This window comes from Pogona vitticeps, chromosome 1 (genome assembly GCF_051106095.1).
Source record: "Pogona vitticeps strain Pit_001003342236 chromosome 1, PviZW2.1, whole genome shotgun sequence".
NCBI lineage: Eukaryota > Metazoa > Chordata > Lepidosauria > Squamata > Agamidae > Pogona > Pogona vitticeps.
The window spans coordinates 261,399,468-261,422,244 of NC_135783.1; the positions used below are offsets into that span (position 1 = coordinate 261,399,468).

Sequence of the window (22,777 nt, forward strand, 5' to 3'; positions counted from 1 at the left end):
ACAATTTTTGTCCAGTCGTGTTCGACTCTAGGGGGTGGTGCTCATCCCCGTTTCCAAGCCATAGAGCCGGCGTTTTTGTCCAAAGACAATCTTCCGTGGTCACATGACCAGTGCGACTTAGACACGGAACGCTGTTACCTTCCCACCGAAGTGGTCCCTATTTATCTACTTGCATTTGCATGCTTTCGAACCGCTAGGTTGGCGGGAGCTGGGACAAGCGACGGGCGCTCACTCCATCGCGTGGATTCGATCTTACGACTGCTTGGTCTTCTGACCCTGCAGCACAGGCTTCTGCGGTTTAGCCCGCAGCGCCACCATGTCCCATGACGTCCCATGGTCTAGATGAGCGGGATAGAAATCTAATAAACAAACATATAAACAAATAAAAGTTACAAACACAAGTTGTGCAGAACCTGCCTCTGTCTCATGTAAAAAAAACAACACACAATAGAGGTGGATGGAAAAGGCAAAAATGAAATAGGCAGGTCTTGTTTTTTGCAGGAAGCTGAGAAATGTAGCTGGTGGGAGAGAAATCTTGGTGAGGAGTCTCTGCATGACAGGACTCAGGAAACCACTGAAAACAAAACAAAAGTTCTCTCTATACCCCCACTTCTAGGTATATATCCACATATTCTTCCTTTTTAAATAAAAAGCCTACCATAGGTCATAATGATTCGAATGGAAAATGAAGCTTAGACATTTTAAAATATGAATTTTTATTTTTTTCCCATTGGACATGTCATAGTCTGTTGGTCAAATGGAGTAGACTTGATAGACTGTAACGGCTCCTTTGGAGGAGATAGAGCAGCACAGAATATGTAGGGACTATTTTAATGGACAAATTATTTATGGAGTCGACTGTAGCAACTTTTGGGAGCCTTTCGTTCATGTGTAGCTGTTTACTAAATCTGAAAAAGTTTACCAGAGAAAAATAGTGTTCGCAAGAAGAGATTAATCTTTGTCGCACTGTTAATTTTCAGTGGAACAAGCCATATTTTCTTTGCATATTTTTCTTGTAGTTTTTATCATGTTGCCATTTATTGTATTTTTTAAAAAAAGAAATACACTGCCCAACCTTGGGTTGTTATCTTTGTGTTTCACCAAATTTATATGAACAAATACTCAGAGTGGCTTCTAAAGTTTTTGAAACAACATCATATTAAAAAAAAATCCATAGCAACAAAACAGGAATGATTTAAAAAGCAACAATTTTAAAAATCTGTTAAAAACTGTTAAAAAGAGTCTGCTGAAATGAACTTAATTTCGAACCACATCTAAAAATGAGTAATAAAGGTTCAACACATACCACTGCCATTCCACAATCCAGGAACCATTAGCCTAAACATTGCATGGCTTGTAACAGGCATACGTACCTGTCTGTAGGATATATGCATATATGTGGAACAATAGGTTGTGCTTAATATCTTTGTTAACCCCCCCTTTTTTAAATGGCTAAGACATGATTGGTGGTAATGATGGTTGGTATAATTTCTTTCCTTTTTATAGTTGTAGTCAGGCCCAGTTCATGACAATACTGCTGCAAAGTGTCTGTTGACTTTTTGGCATAAGACACAATGCTCACTTAATTCAGAAATGTTCATAGTTTTTGACATTGCAGAGGAATGTAAAGAGAGCTATGCTTGATCAGATAGATAGAAGGCCTGCCTAGTTTAGGATTCTTTTTAAACTATTATTTGTGGGAGGCCCGTAACAGGACATGAGGGTAATAAACACCCTTCTACTTGTTTTCCGTAGTAAGTATTGAGTGACATATTGCCTTTGATACTACAGTTAAGAAATAGTTATTATGCACAGTAGCCTAAAAGAAGCTTATGTGCCACTCTAAGTCTAGGTTGGTGGCCATCAGTACTGCTTACAAGAGCAAATTCCAGTTCTACTATCTGTTGTGTAAATAAGTGTTTCCTTTCATCTATCCTGAATTTGGCCCCATTGACCTTCAGTGAGTGATCTTGAATTTGAGTGTTAGGAGAGGAAAAGCCCTCCCTATCTGCTTTCTCAATGTTATAGTTGTATATGTCTGCATGACTCCCCTTACTTCCCTTTTTCTTAGCTAAATAGCTCCAAATATTGTCTTGTTTCCTCATGGATTTTAATACCCACTGGTTCTGCAGTGTTTAATGTTTTAAAGCCAGAACCAACATCAGCCAAGAAGCAGGCAGGAAGTGAATGGAACTCACATGAGATCAGGCCTATAGAAAGACCCGGAAGAACCAACACCCCCCCCCCATGGCCCTGCTTTTTGGACCATTAGTTTGTCTTCAAAGGCAGTCCCATGCAGTGTACATTTCAACAATCCAGACTGCTAGGCAAGAGTTCATATATATTATGCCCATTCTCTTCTTGGGCACATTCTGGCCGTACAGGTATCGCTTTGTTCCTGTTTTTGCTATACTTTGTTAAGCAGCAAGTACTTTAGTTTTGCATTTGGATTTCTAAGCTGCAGTTTTGCAGCTTTAAATTCCAGCGTTTCAGACTGTGTTTCCTGTGTAATTCTGCAAGCAAAACAAATCATACCAACAATAAAACCAGTGGTTTATTGTCCAATGTAAGAGTGCCCAAAATAGCAATTAAAATTCTGTTGAACACTTGTGCTTTTGATTCTTCATCAGCCCCCTTGACACATATTTGGGTAGTATGAAACTACTGGTGTAATACTGCCCCCTTTTATTTGAAGTGTAGAGCTGGACTCTTGAAAGCTGTTTAAGCCTCAATAATTTAGATGTATGTTGCTGTACAGCAGTATTTAAATTAGGCACAGGATTAATGTTAATATTCCCCAAGATGGAAAACACATTGTATGGCAGCAGTGTATCTGGCTTTGTCTTAAGTTTGCTTTGATATTGTGATATGGAAGATTGATGCTCTTTTTTTTATGCATGCATGGTTCCAGGGAAAAAGGTTTACTTCTTTCATATGCATTTAATTATCATGTTTCCTTGGATATATTTTTTTCTAAACCAGCTTTCTCCTAGTATAACAATAGGCCACACTGTTTTTAGTGGCCTGATCAGGAATTAAATTTTCTTTTGAATAGCTAAATGATTACAATACCACTCTCACACGGTGAAGCGCTGCACCGAATGTATCTGATGCAATTAGAATTTGATCATGTAGAAACACAGAATGAGGTATCTTATGGAAAGGTGAGACCTGCGACTTTTGCTGTGTCTTTTTTAAAGAGAGAGATTGTAGTCATGGAGACTTCTAGCAAAGAGGTTTATGTTTGTGTTTCCTTTTTAAAATGTGGCAGTAGCACGAACAAGCAGGTCCTAGAGCAAATCAAGCCTGAACTATCCCTGGAGGCAAAAATGAAGTTGTCCTACTTTGGGCACCTCACAAGAAGCCAAGGTCCTCTTGAAAAGGCAGTAATGCTGGAAAAGGCAGAAGGCAGCAGGAAAAGAGGAAGAACAAATATGAGATGGATTGACTCACAAAAGGAACCACAGGCTTGTGTTGACAAATGCTGAGCAGGGGTGTTGAGGAGAGGACGTTTTAGAGGTTACTCATTCGTAGGGTTGCCATAATTTTGGGGTGATTTGGCTGCACATAACAACAATAACTAGCACTGCCTAGAAATAGTTTCATTTCTGATGTTTTCACAAAAAGTATTCTTTCTTTGCATACCTGAAGCTGGAAAATTAACAGCCTTAATGCCTAACTACATGGTTGGAGGTTGGTGCTGGTCAAGGAATCTGGCTTCCTATGGAGGTGAGGAAGGGGCCATGTTTTGCAGTAGAGAAGACACTGGGAGGTTTGAATATGTTCTTTCCCCCCTACTCACCTATGCACTTCAAATTTCCCACATTTCTCTGTAAGGTGGATGTTTCTTTGTTACAGTAAAGAACATCCAAAATGTTTTGCAGTTATTGACACATTATGAATTAAAATGAGAATCCAAATTTTATAAAGTTCCACCTTTTAAAAAACCTTATGTAATCCATTGAAAACAGCCAGGCAAAATGCCTGCTGGGAACTTTGATCATATCTTAGAGAGAGAGAGAGAGAGAGAGAGAGAGAGAGAGAGAGAGAAGTGATTCATCATGGCTGAAATACAGTTTTGTGAGAAATGACTCCTTTGACGAAAACAGGATTTCCACCTCCTTCCTGCAGCAACCCTCTGACTCCTCCCAGCTTCCAGGAGCAGATTTGGAAGGAGCATGAGGCTGGGGATGCAGGAGCAACACTAAGAACAGCCACAACATCTGTTCCACTCAGAAGACTTAATCTGTTAGCAGAGGAATACAGCTGGGTCCTTGCCAGTAGTACCCTTTCAGATCACACATCTGAGATATCGGTATTTTGGCTAGTATTATTTTCAGTCTACTTCAGTCTGTATATGCTATATAGCTTTATTTTTTTCCTGTATTCAAGTGAATTTATTTATGTATTTATTTATTAAATTTATACCCCGCCCCTCTAGACCATGTCTACTCGGGGTGGCTTACAACGTAACAATAAATCAATATAAAAATATATATAATCATAAAAATACAATTGCACTATTAATAAGTGAAGGTTGAATAGTGTGATGACTTACTCCTTTTATTTTATAATGAAATAAAAGAGACCTTTGGGTAGTGTGGGCGGCATGTAAGATAAATAAATAAATAAATAAATAAATAAATAAATAAATAAATAAATAAATAAATAAATAAATAAATAAATAAATAAGAGTGCACAGAGGGTTTTGGAATCTGCCCTTACTGAATTTCACATGCCAACCCACTCCTTGATGGGCAGCATCCTAACATTTTTTTTCCTAAAATGAATGGAATGCTTTTCCAGGTTTTGTAATTGTAATGCCCTGAAAGTACAAATTTTCCTTCCTTCCTTCCTTCCTTCCTTCCTTCCTTCCTTCCTTCCTTCCTTCCTTCCTTCCTTCCTTCCTTCCTTCCTTCCTTCCTTCCTTCCTTCCTTCCTTCCTTCGACCTTTTGGAGGCCGCATAGAATTGCTAGTCATGGGTAATGTAAATACTGTCCTTGTGTTGAATGGAGCTGTTCTCAGTTCAATATAGTCAGGTGGAAGCCACTACTGGTTCTTTGCTTCTTCACAGTTGCTCTTCTCATTTTTTATATTAAAAGCCATGAACTGACTAACTATTCACCCTTGTCAAAAAACAGCCACGAGTGTTGATGACACCAATGGCAGCATCAAGATAGTCTACAGGATACCGTACAGGATGCTCACTGCCATCCATGCTTGTTGAAAAATAGCCCTGACAATGGCTTTGTGAGAAGTGGTTGACTAGTAAAAGAAGGAATCAGCTTCCCTTGCTTGATGTCACTTCATGAATGGTAGTGAGTACAAGAAGATGTCCTGTAGACCATCTTGACTGCTGCCAGACCGTTAAGTATTGTCAGCGTTCAGTCTGCTCTTTGCTGTGTATAGTTTGGCATCCTTTTTCTTGCTGGTAGTGCAGGCATGATACTGTGCAGTAACATCAAGATGTTTCTGGGTGTTTTGAATCTTGGATATAGAAGCACAATATCCCACATACATAAACTGGAGGTTTTTGAAGAACTGAATATTGTTAGTCAATCCATGGCTTTTAGTATTAGAAATGTTATGTGGCGGTTTGTCATAGACGTTACTTAATTCAGTATTTAGTATAACTTTGCATACAATAATGCTGCTTTTCTGACACCAGCAGCAAGCAACACAGTTTTCTTCAAGCAGAATTAATCACCGGAAAATGCAGTGGTGATGTAGATACAAGAAAGAAACATGGCATAATGATGTTAGCATCATTGTTCCATTGTCATCCATCCTGTATCTTTAGAGGCATTTCAGGCTTCCCCCTGAGCATTATCAGAGCTTCCTGCACATGCAGCTTAAATATGTGACAGGTAGGAAATATTATAAACTGAGACAGTCTTCCTGAAATGAGGTCTGGTGTTGTAGGAATTTGGTAAATACCCCAAACCATATCATATCACACCCTGTGCAGATGCAGTGATAATACTTTTCTACAACACAGACGTTGTTCTATATTATATTAAAGAATAAATTATAAGTTGCCTCTGCCATTGGTTGTGGATAAGCTGTTCACTCCTATGGATCTGAATAGCATACTTATCAAATTTCTCTAGGCAGTAATACTTATGCAGTGAACCTCTGACATATGGGGATCTCTGGGTTCACCCCCTCTGCCTTAAAAGATATGCATTTCATTATTTATTTACATTCCCATGCATTAAGTTACACTGCATGCATGTAATCAGTCTGTCTTCTAGAATAAGTTCTAATTTTTGTGGAATGCATGCATATTATTAATAATATGACGCAGTGTGATTGAAACTGGTGAACGTACATACAGCGATAGGAATCATGTGGGTTCTTTCCCTTTCATTTTAACACATTAGTCAAATATACTTATTACATGTTTTGAAGAATACTGTGGTCTAGTTGCTAAAACACAACAGCAGGAGCTCCCATAAGCTCTTATTTTAAAATGGACTTTTAAAAAAATGCTATTCAGTGTAAGACCTATATTAAATCACAAAGAATGGCGGAAACTAATGGAGTAGTATCTTGTACTACTTATTCCTTGTGTCTTGTAAATAAAATGGCTGCTGCTTTTGCTGCTTGAGATGTATACTTTTACGGGTTCACAGAATCATCCTAAAACAAGGAAGATATCCTGGCTAGTATAAAATAGGTTAAGCCCATTGGTCCCTAGTACAGCCATTGATGAATGAGTAGGACTGAGGTGCCACAACATAGATAATCAGTTGGCCGTTTCAAAAAAAATGGTCAAAAGACAAGGCATGTTGTTCTATTGGTTAAAGTTCGCCCTGGCAAGTCCTGTAAATCACCTTTATTGGAGAAAGACTGGAAACCTCATGTAAATTATTCTGAATACTTTGGACTGAACCATGAGGGCTCAGGTGTAAGAAACCATTAATAAACTAAGTGCTGAAGATGGCAAGAAATGTCTTCCTTGAAATTTCTGTATCCTCCACTGGGAAGAAAGAAGGAAGGAAAACATGATATTAAATTCTAAAATGTTCCCTAAAATGATGCATTTGGTGGTTGGTTGGTTGGTTGGTTGGTTGGTTGGTTGGTTGGTTTGCTTGTTTGCTTGTTTGCTTGTTTGCTTGTTTATTTATTTATTTATTTATTTATTTATTTATTTATTTATTTATTTATTTATTTATTTATTTATTTATTTATTTATAGCCATACCATTACCAGTGGCTTCTGGGCGGCATACAACAATATTAAAACTTTAAAACATTAAAAACATTAAAATAGACAATATAAAATATCCTATATTAAAACAATTCTTAAAACATTAATATTAATATGTCCTGCTGCTCATATGGCCAGCTAAAGAATACTATTTAATTAAAATGCTGGCTAAACAGAAAAGTCTTTGCCCAGCGCCGAAAAGCCAAAAGTGCTGGAGCCAGGTGGATCTCTATAGGGAGGGCATTCCAAAGTTGGGGGGCAACAGCCAAGAAGGCCCTATTTCTACATGCCATGCCCTCACCTCTTTCAGGGATGGTACCTTCAGAAGGGCCTCCTGGCCTGATCTTAGAGGATGGGCAGGCTCGTATGGAAGAAGGCGGTAACCAGGTCCTAAGCCATTTAGGGCTTTATATGTCAAAGTAAGCACTTTGAATTGGGCCCGAGCAGCAACTGGCAGCCAGTGTAAATTTTTCAGAACCAGCATAATATGAGTCCATGCAGCTGCACAACTTACCAGCCACGCAGCCCGGTTCTGTGCCAGTTGCAGTCTCCAGACCATCTTCAAAGGCTGCCCCATGTATAGCGCATGCAGTAATCCGGTCTGGTTGTTACCAGTGCATGTGTGACTGTTGCCAGGCTCCGCTCATCCAGGTAAGGGCGAAGTTGAAGTATTCTCTGCAGCTGTAAGAAGGCACCCCTGGGCACCGAGTCCCCCTGTCTTTCTCCTGGCAAAGGTTGTCAAACAGGGCGACCAAGGCAGCCTTCGTCCCATAACATGGCCTGAAACCCGATTGAAATGGATTTAGGAGAGCCTGGAGCTGCTCAGCCACCACATGTTTGAACACCTTGCCCAGAAAAGGGAGGTTCACTACTGGTTGGAAGTTGATCATTAGACCTGAGTCTAGATTAGGTTTTTTTAGGAGTGGGCAAATCACTGCCTCCTTGAACAGGGCGGGGACTCATGCATAAAAATAATATGTTTGTTCTACATGATCCATCATCAGCCTGTCAAATCTCGTTTCCTGGCCTTGACGGTAGCCCAGATGCTACTAAGTAACATAAATTTCTAGTCTTATGTATGTCTGCTGATGAAAAGAAAGGGAAAGAACCTCTGGGGAGGCGAGGAGGGTTTTTTTTATTGATGCACTTGAATAGCTTGTGCTGTGACACAATGTGTCATCAAAACTTTTATGTATACGAAACATTTATTTCCATGAAATCTTTGAGCAGACCTGTGGAAAGTCCAGGTTTCTGTTTGGTCTTGAAATTGCAGTGTGCTACAAATCATGATTTTTCCTTTCCTTTCACTAAAAAGGAGTTCATTTTTATTGGCCTAAACCCTTCAATCTCAAAATTAAAGGGCAGACTTCATTAATACAGTATAAGCAAAAGGTTGCAGTGTATTATCATCCATGAAAATTAACCAGTGTGAAGTCTGGAATCTGAAATACATAAAGCAATTCACATCTCTAATTGAAAACAAAGAGTTAATCCCAAAGTGTTTTGATACTGCCATGGATTATGCTTTTGTGTGTAAATAAAACGATGGAAACCACATGAAGGCAGTTGTTGGGTTACCACACAACTGGATATGCTTAAGACTGAACGCTTTGTAACTTTAACTACTGGGGAGCTGCAAACTTTATAAATAGCCTTGCAATTGGTTGAAACCATATTAAAACCAGCTGAACAAAGACATGAAACTTTCTATTTAAAGAGGGGTTCACTGAGCGCCATAATCTCGATGAAAGTAATCTGATGGGAATAGGTCTGTAATTTAGGAAAGACTGCAAGTGTGGCAGCTTGTCAGGATTTGTGAATATAAACTTGGAAGCAAGGAGGGATTTTAATAAAAAAATGCTTCATAAAGGCCCCCCACAGAGTAGATAGTTTTTAAAAATATAACTATTCTCACTATCCATCTTCTCACCTTGAGCTTCGCTCCTAGCCAACAAAACTAACCTTCCAAATCTTTCATTTACAATATTTTCATTTATTATGTTCTGGACGTAGCACACAAATGTTGCTAAACATGGGGTTGGATCCAGAGAACTGTAAGTAGACCTCCCTTCACTCACACTCATGTTTATAGAAAGAGAGGGGTGGTGATTTTTAATGATTATCATCCCACACCTCTTTGCATTCCCTGAAGATTTGCAGGGAACTTTTCAGAGGGCCCCCATTGCGCTCAGCCTTCCTTATCTCTCCCCCCCCCCCAAATTGGGTATGTTAAGGATTGACTTTTCCTTAGCCGCTTCTCTAGCTGAACGGACTAGATTGGCTGAATTGCTTCCAGTGCTGCTTTAATTCCTTCACTGATAGGATCCTCTGTCCAGTAACCTTCGAACACTTCTATATCTTTTAGTTTCTTGACTGTTTATCAAGGAATGTTTGTCAACTGGCTGGTCAAAACTTAGTGTTTTTTATTTTCTTGTCCAGTGTATAAATGGAGGGTTAAACTAGACGTTATAGTAATGCATATTTCCGGAGATTAACACAACAAGATTTCTTCAGGTGTATTTGCTTCAGCAATTGAACCTGCAAATCAAGCCTCAGTTTATCTTCCAGCATCACAAAAGAAAGCATGCCAAATGCCAAATAGATAGGTAAGGAAAAATACATGCTATGAATAATAGACATATTTTTCCACCCAAGAAAGCAGCTCCTCTACAAAAAATTGGCTAAGCCTCTTATTTCATGTGACTTTGACAGGGTTAGCTATAGATTGCTAAGGTGCTGGTTTCCAAACTAGGGGAGGCAACCCGGAGGGGAGGGGATGAGGAAATTTCAGGAGTGTGTATATGGCTGTGAGTCTTCCATAAGAACAACTAAAGTCTACTGAAATATTTTTTAAAAACTTGCAAATTGGATACGACAAAATTAATATAAAATATTTTTAACAGAGTTTTGTTAGGTTTTATATTAAATTATGTTTCTTAGTTTTTTAAAGGGTATGTCTAACTTTTAAAATTACTCAAGGGCCCTGAAATTTTGCGTGGTTGCTACTCCAGACATTTCTGGCTACATGACTGCCGATTTTTGTGCCGAAATATTGCTTTTCTGGTGAGGGGGTATTGAGGTGCAGGCAGATCCCTGGAGTGGAGGCTTGGGCTGTCAAGGTCTGGGGAAGGGTGAAAAAGCCACAACCCTTACCTGGCAAAGCTGTGCATCCCATTTTTATCATCTCAATGGAAAGGAATCCAGTATAATCACCACAATCCAAATATAGGCACAATATGCACAATTTTCACTTATTCGTTCATTACCCTGTCTTTCTGCCAGTAAAGGGATTCAAGGCAATTTACACTATTTTAAAAAGACTAATACAGTTAAAATTCATTAAATGATAATACTGAAAAGCAAATACAGGAACAGGTCATACCTTTAATCAGCCATTAAGAGTATAAAACAAAAATAAACATCAAGCCTTTGATGTTAAATCATCTTCTTCAAGGCTGTGCATCAGGTTCTTGTGGGCAATTCCAACTTATATCCTGTTGTTAATGTCCTAAATTCACACGGTTGTCAATTAAAGGTATCACGTCCCCTATCTGTATTGTTTCCACGACCATGTGGCCTTTTCTTGATTTTTCCTGAATTAATAAGATGCACAGCCTTGAAAAGATGGTTTATCATCAAAAACTCAGGGTTTGTTTGTTGTTGTTGTTTTTTACTAAAAACCAGTTAATCATATTACATATTAAAATATCAGCTAATAAAACAGTTTAAAACTATTTGGCAGTACATTAAAAAGTTACAAATGCAATATCTCCCATTAACAACTCTGGCAGTCAATTACTTGCCAAAATTCTGTGCATGAATGAAACAGTTATTGTCTGTCAACAGAAGTCAGCAAGAAAAGTATCAGCCTACCTTTCCTGTGATGGAACTCCACCTTCAAAAAGGCTATCTCTTTTGCCCTCAGTATGCTTGTGAGTGGGGTGGGACCTCAGACTTCTTAAAATCGGGAAAGGATGCTATAGGGAGAAATGGTCCTTCATATAGTCAGGACCCAAGTCATTTTAGGCTTTTTAGTTCATAACTAGCACTTTGAATGGCCCCAGAGATGGACCAATTTGCATTTCCTTTCCCTTCTCTTGTAAAAGATATATGAAGTATCTTGAAGAAACCCCTACATCTTCCTATGGTTCTAATATTATACATATAATTTAGAGAAAACCAATAATAATTGCCACATTTATCAATCTGTCTAACCTTTTGCACCCAGAAGCAAAAATATATGCGTCCACAGACAACAGTTTCCTAGGCAACTTTACTGGTGAGGTCTGATGTGAGAGCCAAAGGCTTAATAATCTTGTGTTAATTTTTAATTATGCTTATTGTGCTTAGGACATTCTCAGAAACTCTGAACAGAGCCTGATTTAATTATATAAGAGCCTCTGCTGCAAAGTAAAGGAACATTTTGGACAATGCCTGCCTTGATCTTTGCAGCGAAAAGTGGAGGCGCTTTTCCATTTCTCTGAGATTTTTTCCCTTGTTTCATACATAACAGCAATTTGGATGAGAAACCACAGGCTTCTCTGCCTGTTATAGGACACCTTTCCAGATATGACCCTAAGTATGTGCGTAGCCACCTGATCAGTTGATCTTCCTTGGATGTGGGATTCAATATTCTGTGTTCTGGACTTAAGGTTCTGAGTGCAGAAACTGCAAACTAGAAGCTGCTCACTCTAGTTTATTATTTCTGAGCTTGAGGAGAGAAGCTACCAAGTAAGAAATAAGCTACTAGGTGTGTGTGTGTGTGTGTGTGTGCGCGTGCGTGCTTGTGCGTGTGCATGTGTGTGCGTGTGTGTGTGTGTGTGTGTGCGTGTGTATGTGTAAAATAGTTAGCTATGATGCAGCATGTCTATGTGTACGCATGTATATAGACAACATGCTGAAATTATTTGCTTGCTTTGCAACTGGAATATTGTCCACAGGGTGTGTTAACTGTCCCAGAGGCATTTGTTCTGCGGTTCCTGTAAATGACCCACATTAACAGGGAGCTTCAAAACTTGCTTTAAAAATAACTGTTGGTATGTACTAAGCTAGACTCTTGAAATAAAAAGTATTACCTCACTGTCCAACTATGTCTCCTTAAACAAAATATATTTGTTTGCAAAGATTAAGCGGGAGAAGAAAGCCCTTTGACACAATGATCAGCATGTATGCCATTTTCCACTCCACGTTCCACATAAATTTCAGATGTGGAAAGGGGGTGGGGAGGCATGTTGAAATAATTTGAGGAATGGTTATAGTCTGATCACTTGTGGTAATCCAAAAGGGAGGGATACCTAGTGTATTATTACATTTCATACATTGTTTTTCAAGAGATGTGTGTAATCAGTCATCTTTTATATGGTTTAAAATGTGTGCACGCTCTCTCTGTCTCTCTTTTTTTCTTCTTACTACTTCGCTTGCTAGCATGTAAACTGTTATTTAAGTACACAATCCACTGCACTACTGAAACAGTTTTGCCAAACTTGTCCAAGTATTCTCACATGCTTAAAGATGGTATAAATATCATTTATGGCAAGCCGTTTACTTCAGACTATATGGAATGGTTTCCTGCTCCTCTGATCTAAGTGTCCCAGTTTACATTATGGCCTTTATGGCTCCTATTTGATGGAGTGATCAGTAAAAATTTAATGACACTATAAAATAATAAAAATGTCATTAATTTACCACGGATCTTGGATGCAGTGGTTGTAAAGTTACATTAATAAACAGAATATTTTTTACAACAAAAAGCATTGTTACGTGGGAACGAATAAATAACACACATAAATTTAGGAGCAATTTTACTGTTCGCGCACACATTATTATGGAATAGCCAATAAGTGTATAAAACATAGTATATAAAATTTTATGAAAATATACGGTGCACATCAAAAATTCAGCTTTTACCTAAGTGCAGAGAAAAGCCATTATTGTGCTTACTGTTATCATTACTTTTCTTCCCCGAGATCACAATTTTATATTTGTCCTACTTAGCTGAAGTTTCCAGCATCAACTCCCTGCCCTTCTTTGCTGTCTGCTTTCTCCAGTGGATAACCCAAGTCCCTGTTTGCCTTCTATCAGCTGAGTTCAGTAGTCCATTTTCCCTTTACGCACAAGAGGAAAGAATTGATCATCCCAACCTCAGAAGTATAGAGAAAGTTATTAACGTAAAGCAAACTTAAAAATAATGCTTGAGGAGTTGACTGATTTGGTGACTTTGGAAATAAGGGGATAATAATCTCACAGTCCATCTGTCATCGCTGGGGTTGCTCCATCATTGACTGTGATACCCCGTGAACATGACGGATGGTGTAAGTTTGTGGCCTAGAACATTTATCATTTATCAATGCTCACTAAAGGGAGCTTTATCATTTAAATATCTTTATTTAATATGCAACATCTAACTCATACATCATCATTTCAAAGCACTTAGCCAACAGTCCTGCGACACAGCGAAGCAGGCTTTAATTTTTTTCAATAACTTTTATGCTGCCTGCATGTTTGTGCCTGACAATGCATAAATAAGTGTCTAATCGTGTCACTGAATGGAAAATGAAGGTTTGGCTGTTAGCAAAATGAATCCTGTCCCTGGTGTGCTGACACCTCTCCACCTTTGAAGAAGGAATGAAAAAATTTCCTGTGTACCCAAATAGTCAAAAGAGTCTGATTTGTACTTAGAACAATATTGTGATCCTTAAAAATGTTTTAGGACTCTTGCTTTTCTAAGAACTCCATCTTCGTTAGTAGGCATATTTGTGGAAAATTCCTAACTGCAGATATAATTACTAGAGCCTTATGCCTGGAGCCTGGGTGGGCAATGAAGCCCTGGGATGGCATCCAGCCCTCTGTGACTCTTTGGTAGCCCTAAGGTAGCCCTAAGGTCTCCAACATATCTTCCTTCCCTGGCAAAAAAAGATGAATTGCAAGTCCCCAAAATCACCAGGAGTGAAGATTCACATTTTTAAAAGGTCACAGACCCCTTCCCGAAGTTGATATTACAAAATACCTACTTTTGCAAGTTGGAGTTTTTCATTTCATTTCATTCATTATTCTTGTTTATAGGCTTCCCTTCTCCCCAATAGGACCCAAGGCAGCTTACAGTATTATTTATTTATTTATTTATTTATTTATTTATTTATTTATTTATTTTATTTCTATCCCGCCTATCTGATCATATTAGACCACTCTAGGCGGCTTACAGTAAAAACAACAATGTAATTTTAAAACTTTACAGCAGAAACTTAAATAAAAAAATAATAATAATAAAGAACAGAATAAGAAAAAAGATCGTCAAGGGTTTTCTGTTGGGAAGGCCCGCCTATACATCAATGTTTTTAGTTGTTTCTTAAAAATGCCCAGCGTTTTAAAACCATCAGTATTAAAAACTAAAACATAAAAGCAATTAAACATTAAAAAGTAACTAAACCTAAAACAGTTTAAAACCAATTGTAACATGTATTGAAAATAAAAAGACATACCACCTTGTTTTTAAAAGCTCTCATCATAGGCAGCCATTTGTTGGAGAAAAGGCCTACCTGAAGAGAAGGGTCTTTGCTTGCTTGTGGAAGGAGAGCAAAGATGAGGCCAGTTTGGCCTCCTGTGGGAGGGAGCACCACAATTTTGGAGCAGGAAGAGAGAAAGCTACCAGTCTCCTCTCCCCACCCCCCTGCATTTTGTATCTTCTAAGTGGCCCCAGATGTGTTCAAGTTGTCCACCCTGGTCTACAGAAAGTAGATTAGTTTTATACAAACAGAAGTAATTCCAGTGTTTTCTCAACAAGGGGTTGAGAGAATGGAGATATAATTTTATTTTGAAAAATCTTGTGTGATTTTGAATGGTGATTCAATGGGCATCAATTACTCCATATACATGTGTATGCATTCAAATGATGTACATTTGATAAATTTGATACAGAATAACAATTTATGAATGTACTTCTGTGGATGTATACATTTATATGTTTGAAATAGAACACTTGCATCTGTATTCATGATTAATATTGTAATAGATATTTTTTTTCTCTTCACTACTTTCCTGTTAAAATTAGGAACTATTGTTGTGAAGTATACTTTTAAGAAGGAAAATACATGCAGAATTGTCAACGTACCTTAGAAGGACGAAACATTGCACCGTATCACAGAATCATAAATTCACCTCTGTTCTTTTAGGTATTATTACCATGTGCTTCTCTTCCTTACATCTTCTGTGCCTTATCATGTAATTTTCCCTTTTCTCTTTCAATGTCAAAATATTGATATTCTTTCAGAAACTTTCTTTTTAACACAGAATATTTTCTGGTGAAAATCAAAGGGAATGAATGACTAGAAGGATACTTCAAATGTGCATATTGATATATAGAAGGTTCTGTTATATATATATTTTTAAAATGAAGCTCTGTTTTTCTCATACCCACCCTTCTCCACACAAGTAAGATTATTTTTTTTTTTGCCATGAAAATTGCAGGTTTCACATTAGCACACTTTATGGAACGATTTTAAATGAAAATATTTGAAGAACAGAAACATAGTGTAGAAAATGCCAATTATCTTCCAAGTAGAAACACTAAAAAAAAAAAAAAGAACGCTAATTTATCTCTTACATTTTAAAATATGAGTGACTATGAGGGGGACAATCATTCTTTTCCTCTAGCCATGCAGGGTCAAATCTAAGTTTTGGAAGTAACTTGCCACTTGTAATTTAACCTTGCACTTTTCCTGCAAAAACTGAAGCATACGTAAGGCACTATGGCTATAATATAATGAGGGGTAAATCTACCTCTTCTGCATAACTACTTTAAATGTTTTAGTTATTTTTATAATTACATGGTATAAAGCCTCAATAGCTGGCTGGACAACTCAGTGGTTTAGGTATTTGGATGCAGAGCCAGAGACTTGAGAGTCCAGTTCCACACCATGCCTCCTGTGAGCAGAGCCAGCCTGTGTGGCCTTGGGCAAGCTGCACAGTCCCAGGAAGAAGGGAATGATAAACGACTTCTGAGGATTCTCTACCTGGAAAACCCTGAAAAAAAATATTGATTTGATGGCACATGATTATGATTATTATCACTGCGAAAATATGTTTTGTAGTACATGACAGCAGCTTGTAACATTCTCTTGTTCTGCACTCCAGATCTCATTGCCCACCCACTCCTGAAATAAAGAGACGGACACAGATGATGGACTTAGCTAGGGCCACATTTTATTACACAATTTTAACCACCCTCAACCTGCCGAGGGACCTGAACATAGAGCAGGTTCCTGGGGCAGCCACCAGAGGTACTCCTTATGCCTCACCCCTTCCCTAACCCTCAAACAGGCGAGTCCCAACCTGTCTAAAACTGGGAAAAGCCTCCCCATCTGCCAGACATTACAATCCTCTAGAACTTAGACAGGCAGCATACAAGGCTACCCCACCATGCACCCCTCATGCTGGCAAGCGAATCTCTGGATCCTGGTTGCCATGATGCTGGGTGCAGTAGCACCCCATGTGCTTCCTGAGAACTCAGCGATACTCACATATCCGCCAATGTAACATATTTAAGCATGATTCAGCCAATTACTGTAACGGCCATAAATGTCCCCTTGGGTAAAGCTGTGTATAAGTACTTTTTATCGGTTTTACCAAGCAGTAACAGGTCCATTCCTAGGCACCCAAGCCATTGTGCACCTGATTATTATAGGATTTTACTGGAGCTGTTCCATACGTTGTTAGCATTAATTATTGATCTTTGGTTTTATTGTTTCCGTTTCTATGTTTTCTATGTTTTTCACTATGCTGCTTTGGAAGTTTTTACTCTAAAAAGAAACCTGCAGTTTGAAGCAAAGAAAGAAAGAAAGAAAATAAAAATAGTACCTCGGGAAATAGAGGAATCATGCATTTTAATACCAACTTTTGGTGAACTTCAAGTCTTGTGGTTTTTTTCAGATGCATTGAAAAGGATCCTGGATAAGTGTCTAATCCAGCAGGTCTCTTATTTTGTTCAATGGCTATTAGGCCTCTTCTTATGTTCAGTGGATATTGGTTTGGTATCACGTTGCTCTTTTCATTTTGACTGGTTCCACGTTAGGAATATAAAAGCTTCCTACAACTATATATTCGTGAAGGCTTTCATGGCCGGGATCTAATGGTTGTTCTGGGTTTTTCGGGCTCTTTGGTCATGTTCTGAAGGTTGTTCTTCCTGACGTTTCACCAGTCTCTGTGGCCGGCATCTTCAGAGGACAGCACTCTATCCTCTGAAGATGTGCTGTCCTCTGAAGATGCTGGCCACAGAGATTGACGAAACGTTAGGAAGAACAACCTTCAGAACACGGCCAAAGAGCCCAAAAAACCCAGAACAACCACTTCCTACAACTTTTGTTACAGAAATTTTTAGTAAATATCACCAATATTCACAGGTTAGAGCAAATGATTCAGAGCTGTTCTTCGAATAACTCACCACTTAGTTTTTAAAGCAATGCCATGATCCTTAGACATTTTTCGGGGTGGGGGTGGGTGGGAAATTGTACTGTTTTCTTTCTAGTGTCTAACACACTCAGCACAGAACTAGGTCATTGAACAATAGAATGAACAGCACTCTGCACTCTTCTGCTGCATAATGCATCAAGTACACAGTACAGAAACTGTTCACAAAATTAAAAGCAGGTATTTCATGTCTGAAAATTGAAGATGACATGACATTTAGTATTGTTTCACAGCAATGAACAGCATTTTGTTCATTCACAACACAATGCCAAGTTCAGTGTTAAGAAGTACCAACAACACATAAGGGAAAACATGTCGTGTTTTTTTCTTGAGAACAATAAATTAATGATAACCATTTAACACTTTGGTACAATATGAAGTTTCAACAGAGCTATGATTGTGAAAGAATAGAATGCTGGCATATTGTTATAAGGCCCCTGTCCTTTCGTATTTTGAAGGTCCTGTTAATGCACACACTGTTTTCATGACTGTTTTGTTCCGGCTTACCAGCACTCAAAAATATTATGTTTTTCTAGGAAGAAGCAATGTCCTTATCTTTTCTTCTTGCTCTCTTTTTAAAAATTCCCATTGAGGTTCAGTTCGAATTCCTAGACAAAATAATAGCACCATTTCTGTCATCTACTATTCCTTCTTTGAAATACTTGTCTTTGAAAGTCTCTTGCATAAAAATCAGACTTGTGTTTTCTCAAGGGTTCCAATGCAAGCACGTGTCTCTAAGAGTGGGATAGTGCTTGTGCCACTGGTGATGTTTTCCATTAAATTAGTAGGAAGTTTTAATGGAAAGTCCTCTTCACATTCTGAATTCTAGCATTTCTCAAACACCAACATCTTTCTGATAAGCTAATTTATGAAATCTAGAGCAAGGTTTAACTATTCACAGTTGCTTCATTGTAGTTTCTGTTTTAATCCTTTTCAACTACATCCCAATACTGGTACCTCTCCTACTTCAGACAGCTATAATGGATTGTTTAAAGTTTCACTTCAAGGACCACCAGTAGTTCAGAATACTTTGACATGTTTAGAGTCATGGAGCATAATTCCGCATGAGTGTAGTGCTCCCCTTTTTTTCCAGCTTTCAGTTGTAGAAACCAAGGAAAGCCCTGGTTAAGGCAATGGAGTTTCTGCTTGCAAAAGAGGTACATTAATACCCCCATGTGCGAGCATGACCTCTCACACACAATGGACTGTTGTATAAGCAGCAGAAACAACTGGATTCTGCCCACTGAAGAAAATAAGCACTTTAGAGTTTGATCTGTGGAATGCTTTCTACAACTGAAAGGTCTCTTCTTGATACAGGCCGGCTTCTGGCCTTGTGAAGGGTTCTTCTGCATTGCTGCATTGTGCTGCCGAGTTTTTTAAGACTTATGGTGACTCTATAACATAAGAACCTTCAAAAGATCCTAGCGTTAACAACACTGCACAGGTCTTGTGAAATAAGGCCCGTCAGTATTTCTCTTGAGTCAGTCCATATTATGTTGAGTCTTCCTCTTCCATGACTGTGTCCCACTTCTCCTAGCCTTGTTGTCTTTTCCAGCTCACTAAGTAGCTCAATGGCTTAGGTATCTGGCTGCAGAGCCAGATACCTAAGCCCCACTGTGCCTCCTGAGAGTAAAGCCAGCCTGCAATGCCTTGGGCAATCTGCACAGTCCCAGGGCACCCACTTTTGAGTATTCCCTACCTAGAATATCCTGAACAGAGTCACCATAAGTCAGAACTGACTTGATGGCACATTGTTGATGTTGTTGTTGTTGTTGTCTTTTCCAGTGAATTTTAGCTTCTCATGATGTGCTCAAAGCACAATAGCCTAAGTGTACATATCTTTATGTCTAGAGAATTAGAGAATAGTGAAGTTAGAAGACGCCTATAAAGCCATCAAGTCCAACCCCCTGCTCAAGGCAGAAGGATAGCTGCCAGGTGGTTGTCTACGTTTCTCTTGAATGCCTCCAGTGTTGTAGCATTCACCACCTCTCAAGGTTCTACTGTCGTACTGCTCTAACAGGATGTGTTCCTGGTATTCAACCAAAATCTGGCTTCCTGTAATTTATCTGGCTTCTCCCAAGTTTGACTGGATCTAGCTCTCATTTATTTGTCTTTTTGGCAATCCACCATATCTGTAAGGCTAACTTCAAACGCCACACACCCATGTGTAGGAACTAGAAATTGAATTGCTGCAATGAATTGAATTGCTAGCACAGTTCTGGTTTGAAGCCATGGTGGTTGAGGATTTTCTGTCTGTGATAAATGCAGTGAACCTAGAAGATCATGTGGGGTAGCATTGCTATTACTATACATTTCTTTCTACATTATTGTATGTACTAGGCTGAATATCAGGAAAAAAATTCTTAACTGTTAAAGCAGTACAACAATGGAACCAATTACATCAGAAGGAGGTGAACACTTCAATGCTGGAGGCATTCAAGAGAAAACTAGACAACTATGCATCAGATCTACTTTGATTTGGAATCCTGCATTGAGCAGGGAGTTGGTCTCAGTCTTATAGGCCTCTTCCAATTTAATTATCCTATGGTTCTGTGTAATTGGGAGATGATATGCAGGCAGTGTCTCATAGGGTTACTTTTACACTGGAAGTAGGGCTTCCCTGCAACCAACAATGTTGGCATGGGAAGCAATTGTCTTGCTTATGTATACCTCCCATATGGGCTTCCCATTATACAATTAGCAGCACAGGAAATGGGCACAGTAAGAATCTATCACAGTAAGAATTTCAAAATAACTTGTGAACTAGCTTGCAGATTCAGTATATCTGTGTAGGCATCCTTCAGTCTCGAGAGACTATGGTAACGTGCTCTGTATGGAGGTCTTGGAACAGCGTCTAGTATGGCTGAGAAGGCCAATTCGAGAGTGACAATCTCTTCCACAATTCAGTATATAGCTTTATATTAACCTCATGGGGCAATTTTCTGTGAGGATTATTTTCTAAATACTTCACTTCAAAAATTAGATTTTAGACTCTAAACTGTGAACTGAAGCCTATAAATTTTCCTTGCTTGCTTGCTTGCTTGCTTGCTTGCTTGCTTGCTTGCTTGCTTGCTTGCTTCCTTCCTTCCTTCCTTCCTTCCTTCCTTCCTTCCTTCCTTCCTAGAAATCCATCATTTTTAAAATTCTTAGTATTACCAGGTGCTTCATCATCTATAGTAATATTAGCCAGAGAAGCACCTAACCTTATTGCATGTAGTTTCAGTCAAGTGGATAAGGCAGTGATGGAAGGCAAAGTCATGGGAGGACTGACAGATCATCAGTGATGACAAAACAGAAAAATGAAAGCCAGGGGGTGAACAAGAGAAGAGTAACACGTGACTAGAGCAATATCAAATGAACATGTTCAGATATGCAAACATGACTAGACTACTATTGTCCTTTCTCTTTGCCAGGAAAGAACACGCTTTGAGAATTTAGGCCCACAGCTATCAGGGAAGCCAAGTGAAGATGGAAAACTAGGCCCAGGAGTCATTGATCTTACAAGGCCAGAAGATGCAGAGGGTGAGTTGCTGTTACAAATCTACTGAGTCACTGAGCATTGCTTTCTTTCAGCACTTTAAAGTTGGATGCTTTAAATGAGCATTGTGCAGCTAAGTCCCCATGCACAGCTTTGAGGCATTTTCCATAGATTTTAGTGACATGTACAAGTGTAAGTCCTGGTTTTAAAATGGTGTCATTCAATATGCATTATTTACACTCAGCTTCAACTCTTCTCATAAAGCTGTGCCCAAGTCATTTTGCATGCTACCTCAGCCAAATGATAGATACATTTTAACTGCTTACATGACTCCTGAAATGCTGGGCAAGGTGACTCACAGATACGTGGGGCTTCTTGAGTTGGAGGAAGATATACTTACAGCCATATTATGAGCCCCTTCTTTGTGTTACTGTGGAAACATTCACACAAACAATTAAATGTGCATATGACTTGGAGGATATAAAGAGAAGATATCTGCCTGTTGTCACTGTCCACATGATCAGCCCCAACACTGCCACCCTCTGCTATCCTGGATAGAAATGGCTGTTGAGGAGTGGCAATAAGTGAGTTGAACTGTATAATGAGAGTTTGCAACTGAGTATTTACACACATATGGGCAATATTCAGGAGCCAGTAAGTATGGCTCCTGGATATTCCAATGCACCCTACAGCACGTTTTGATATATATTATTGTTGTTATTATTATGAAAGAAAGAAAAGAGTAAGGAAGTGGATTATTCAGTTCATTGATTAATTCCGAATTAATTACAGTGATGTTTTCACTAGATATGTACAGCATGAAAGGATATACCATGCTAGCAGCTTTACTGGTCAGTTAAGGGGATATGTTGTTTTCATGAAAACATTATGTCCATTGACAGTTTATAGGTTACAGTCTGGATTCTATTGAAACTGGTGGAAGTGTTCCCATTGATTTCAGTGGCCAAAGACTGCATACTGTCTTGTTTATTTTAATTAGTTGCTTGGACTGATCAGTTTAAAACAATAGCATTAATCAGCTAAAAGCCTTTAATTTCTTGACAGTTCATATTGTTGATAAGAGACTGAATTGACCTTATTTCAGTTTAAAATTTTCACTTGGACAGAAATGATATCAAATTTTAATTTTTTGAACCGTTTTTGGTTAGTGGAGCTTGGCAGAATAATAGAGTAACAAAAATAAAAAATAAACAAGCCAACAACAATGTAGAAATGTATTTCCACCTCATTCTTTCCTTCTTCTTTTGAGGTGACCTAAGCTGGTGGGACATGGTGGCGCTGTGGGTTAAACCGCAGAAGCCTCTGTGCTGCAAGGTCAAAAGACCAGCAGTTGTAAGATCAAATCCACGCGATGGAGTGAGCTTCTGTTGCTTGTCCCAGCGTTTGCTGTTCGAAAGCATGCAAATGCGAGTAGATAAATAGCTACCACCGCGGTGGGAAGGTAACAGCGTTCCGTGTCTAAGTCGCACTGGCCACGTGACCACAGAAGATTGTCTTCGGACAAAAACGCCGGCTCTGTGGCTTGGAAACAGGGATGAGCACTGCCCCCTAGAGTCAGACATGACTGAATTAAATGTCAAGGGGAACCTTTACCAGACAAGACT

General features: G+C 38.8%; 1 protein-coding gene across 22 annotated transcripts in view; it reads left to right on the plus strand.

Moving 5' to 3' along the window:
- Positions 1-22,777, plus strand: part of SOX6 (SRY-box transcription factor 6) — a 561,796-nt gene that overhangs the window by 498,232 nt on the left and 40,787 nt on the right. For all 22 annotated transcript variants that reach the window (XM_072985711.2, XM_078383897.1, XM_078383892.1 and 19 more), the window contains one exon: positions 21,088-21,196. In XM_072985711.2, coding sequence (XP_072841812.1) covers positions 21,088-21,196 — 109 coding nt within the window. The remainder of the gene's footprint in view (positions 1-21,087; positions 21,197-22,777) is intronic.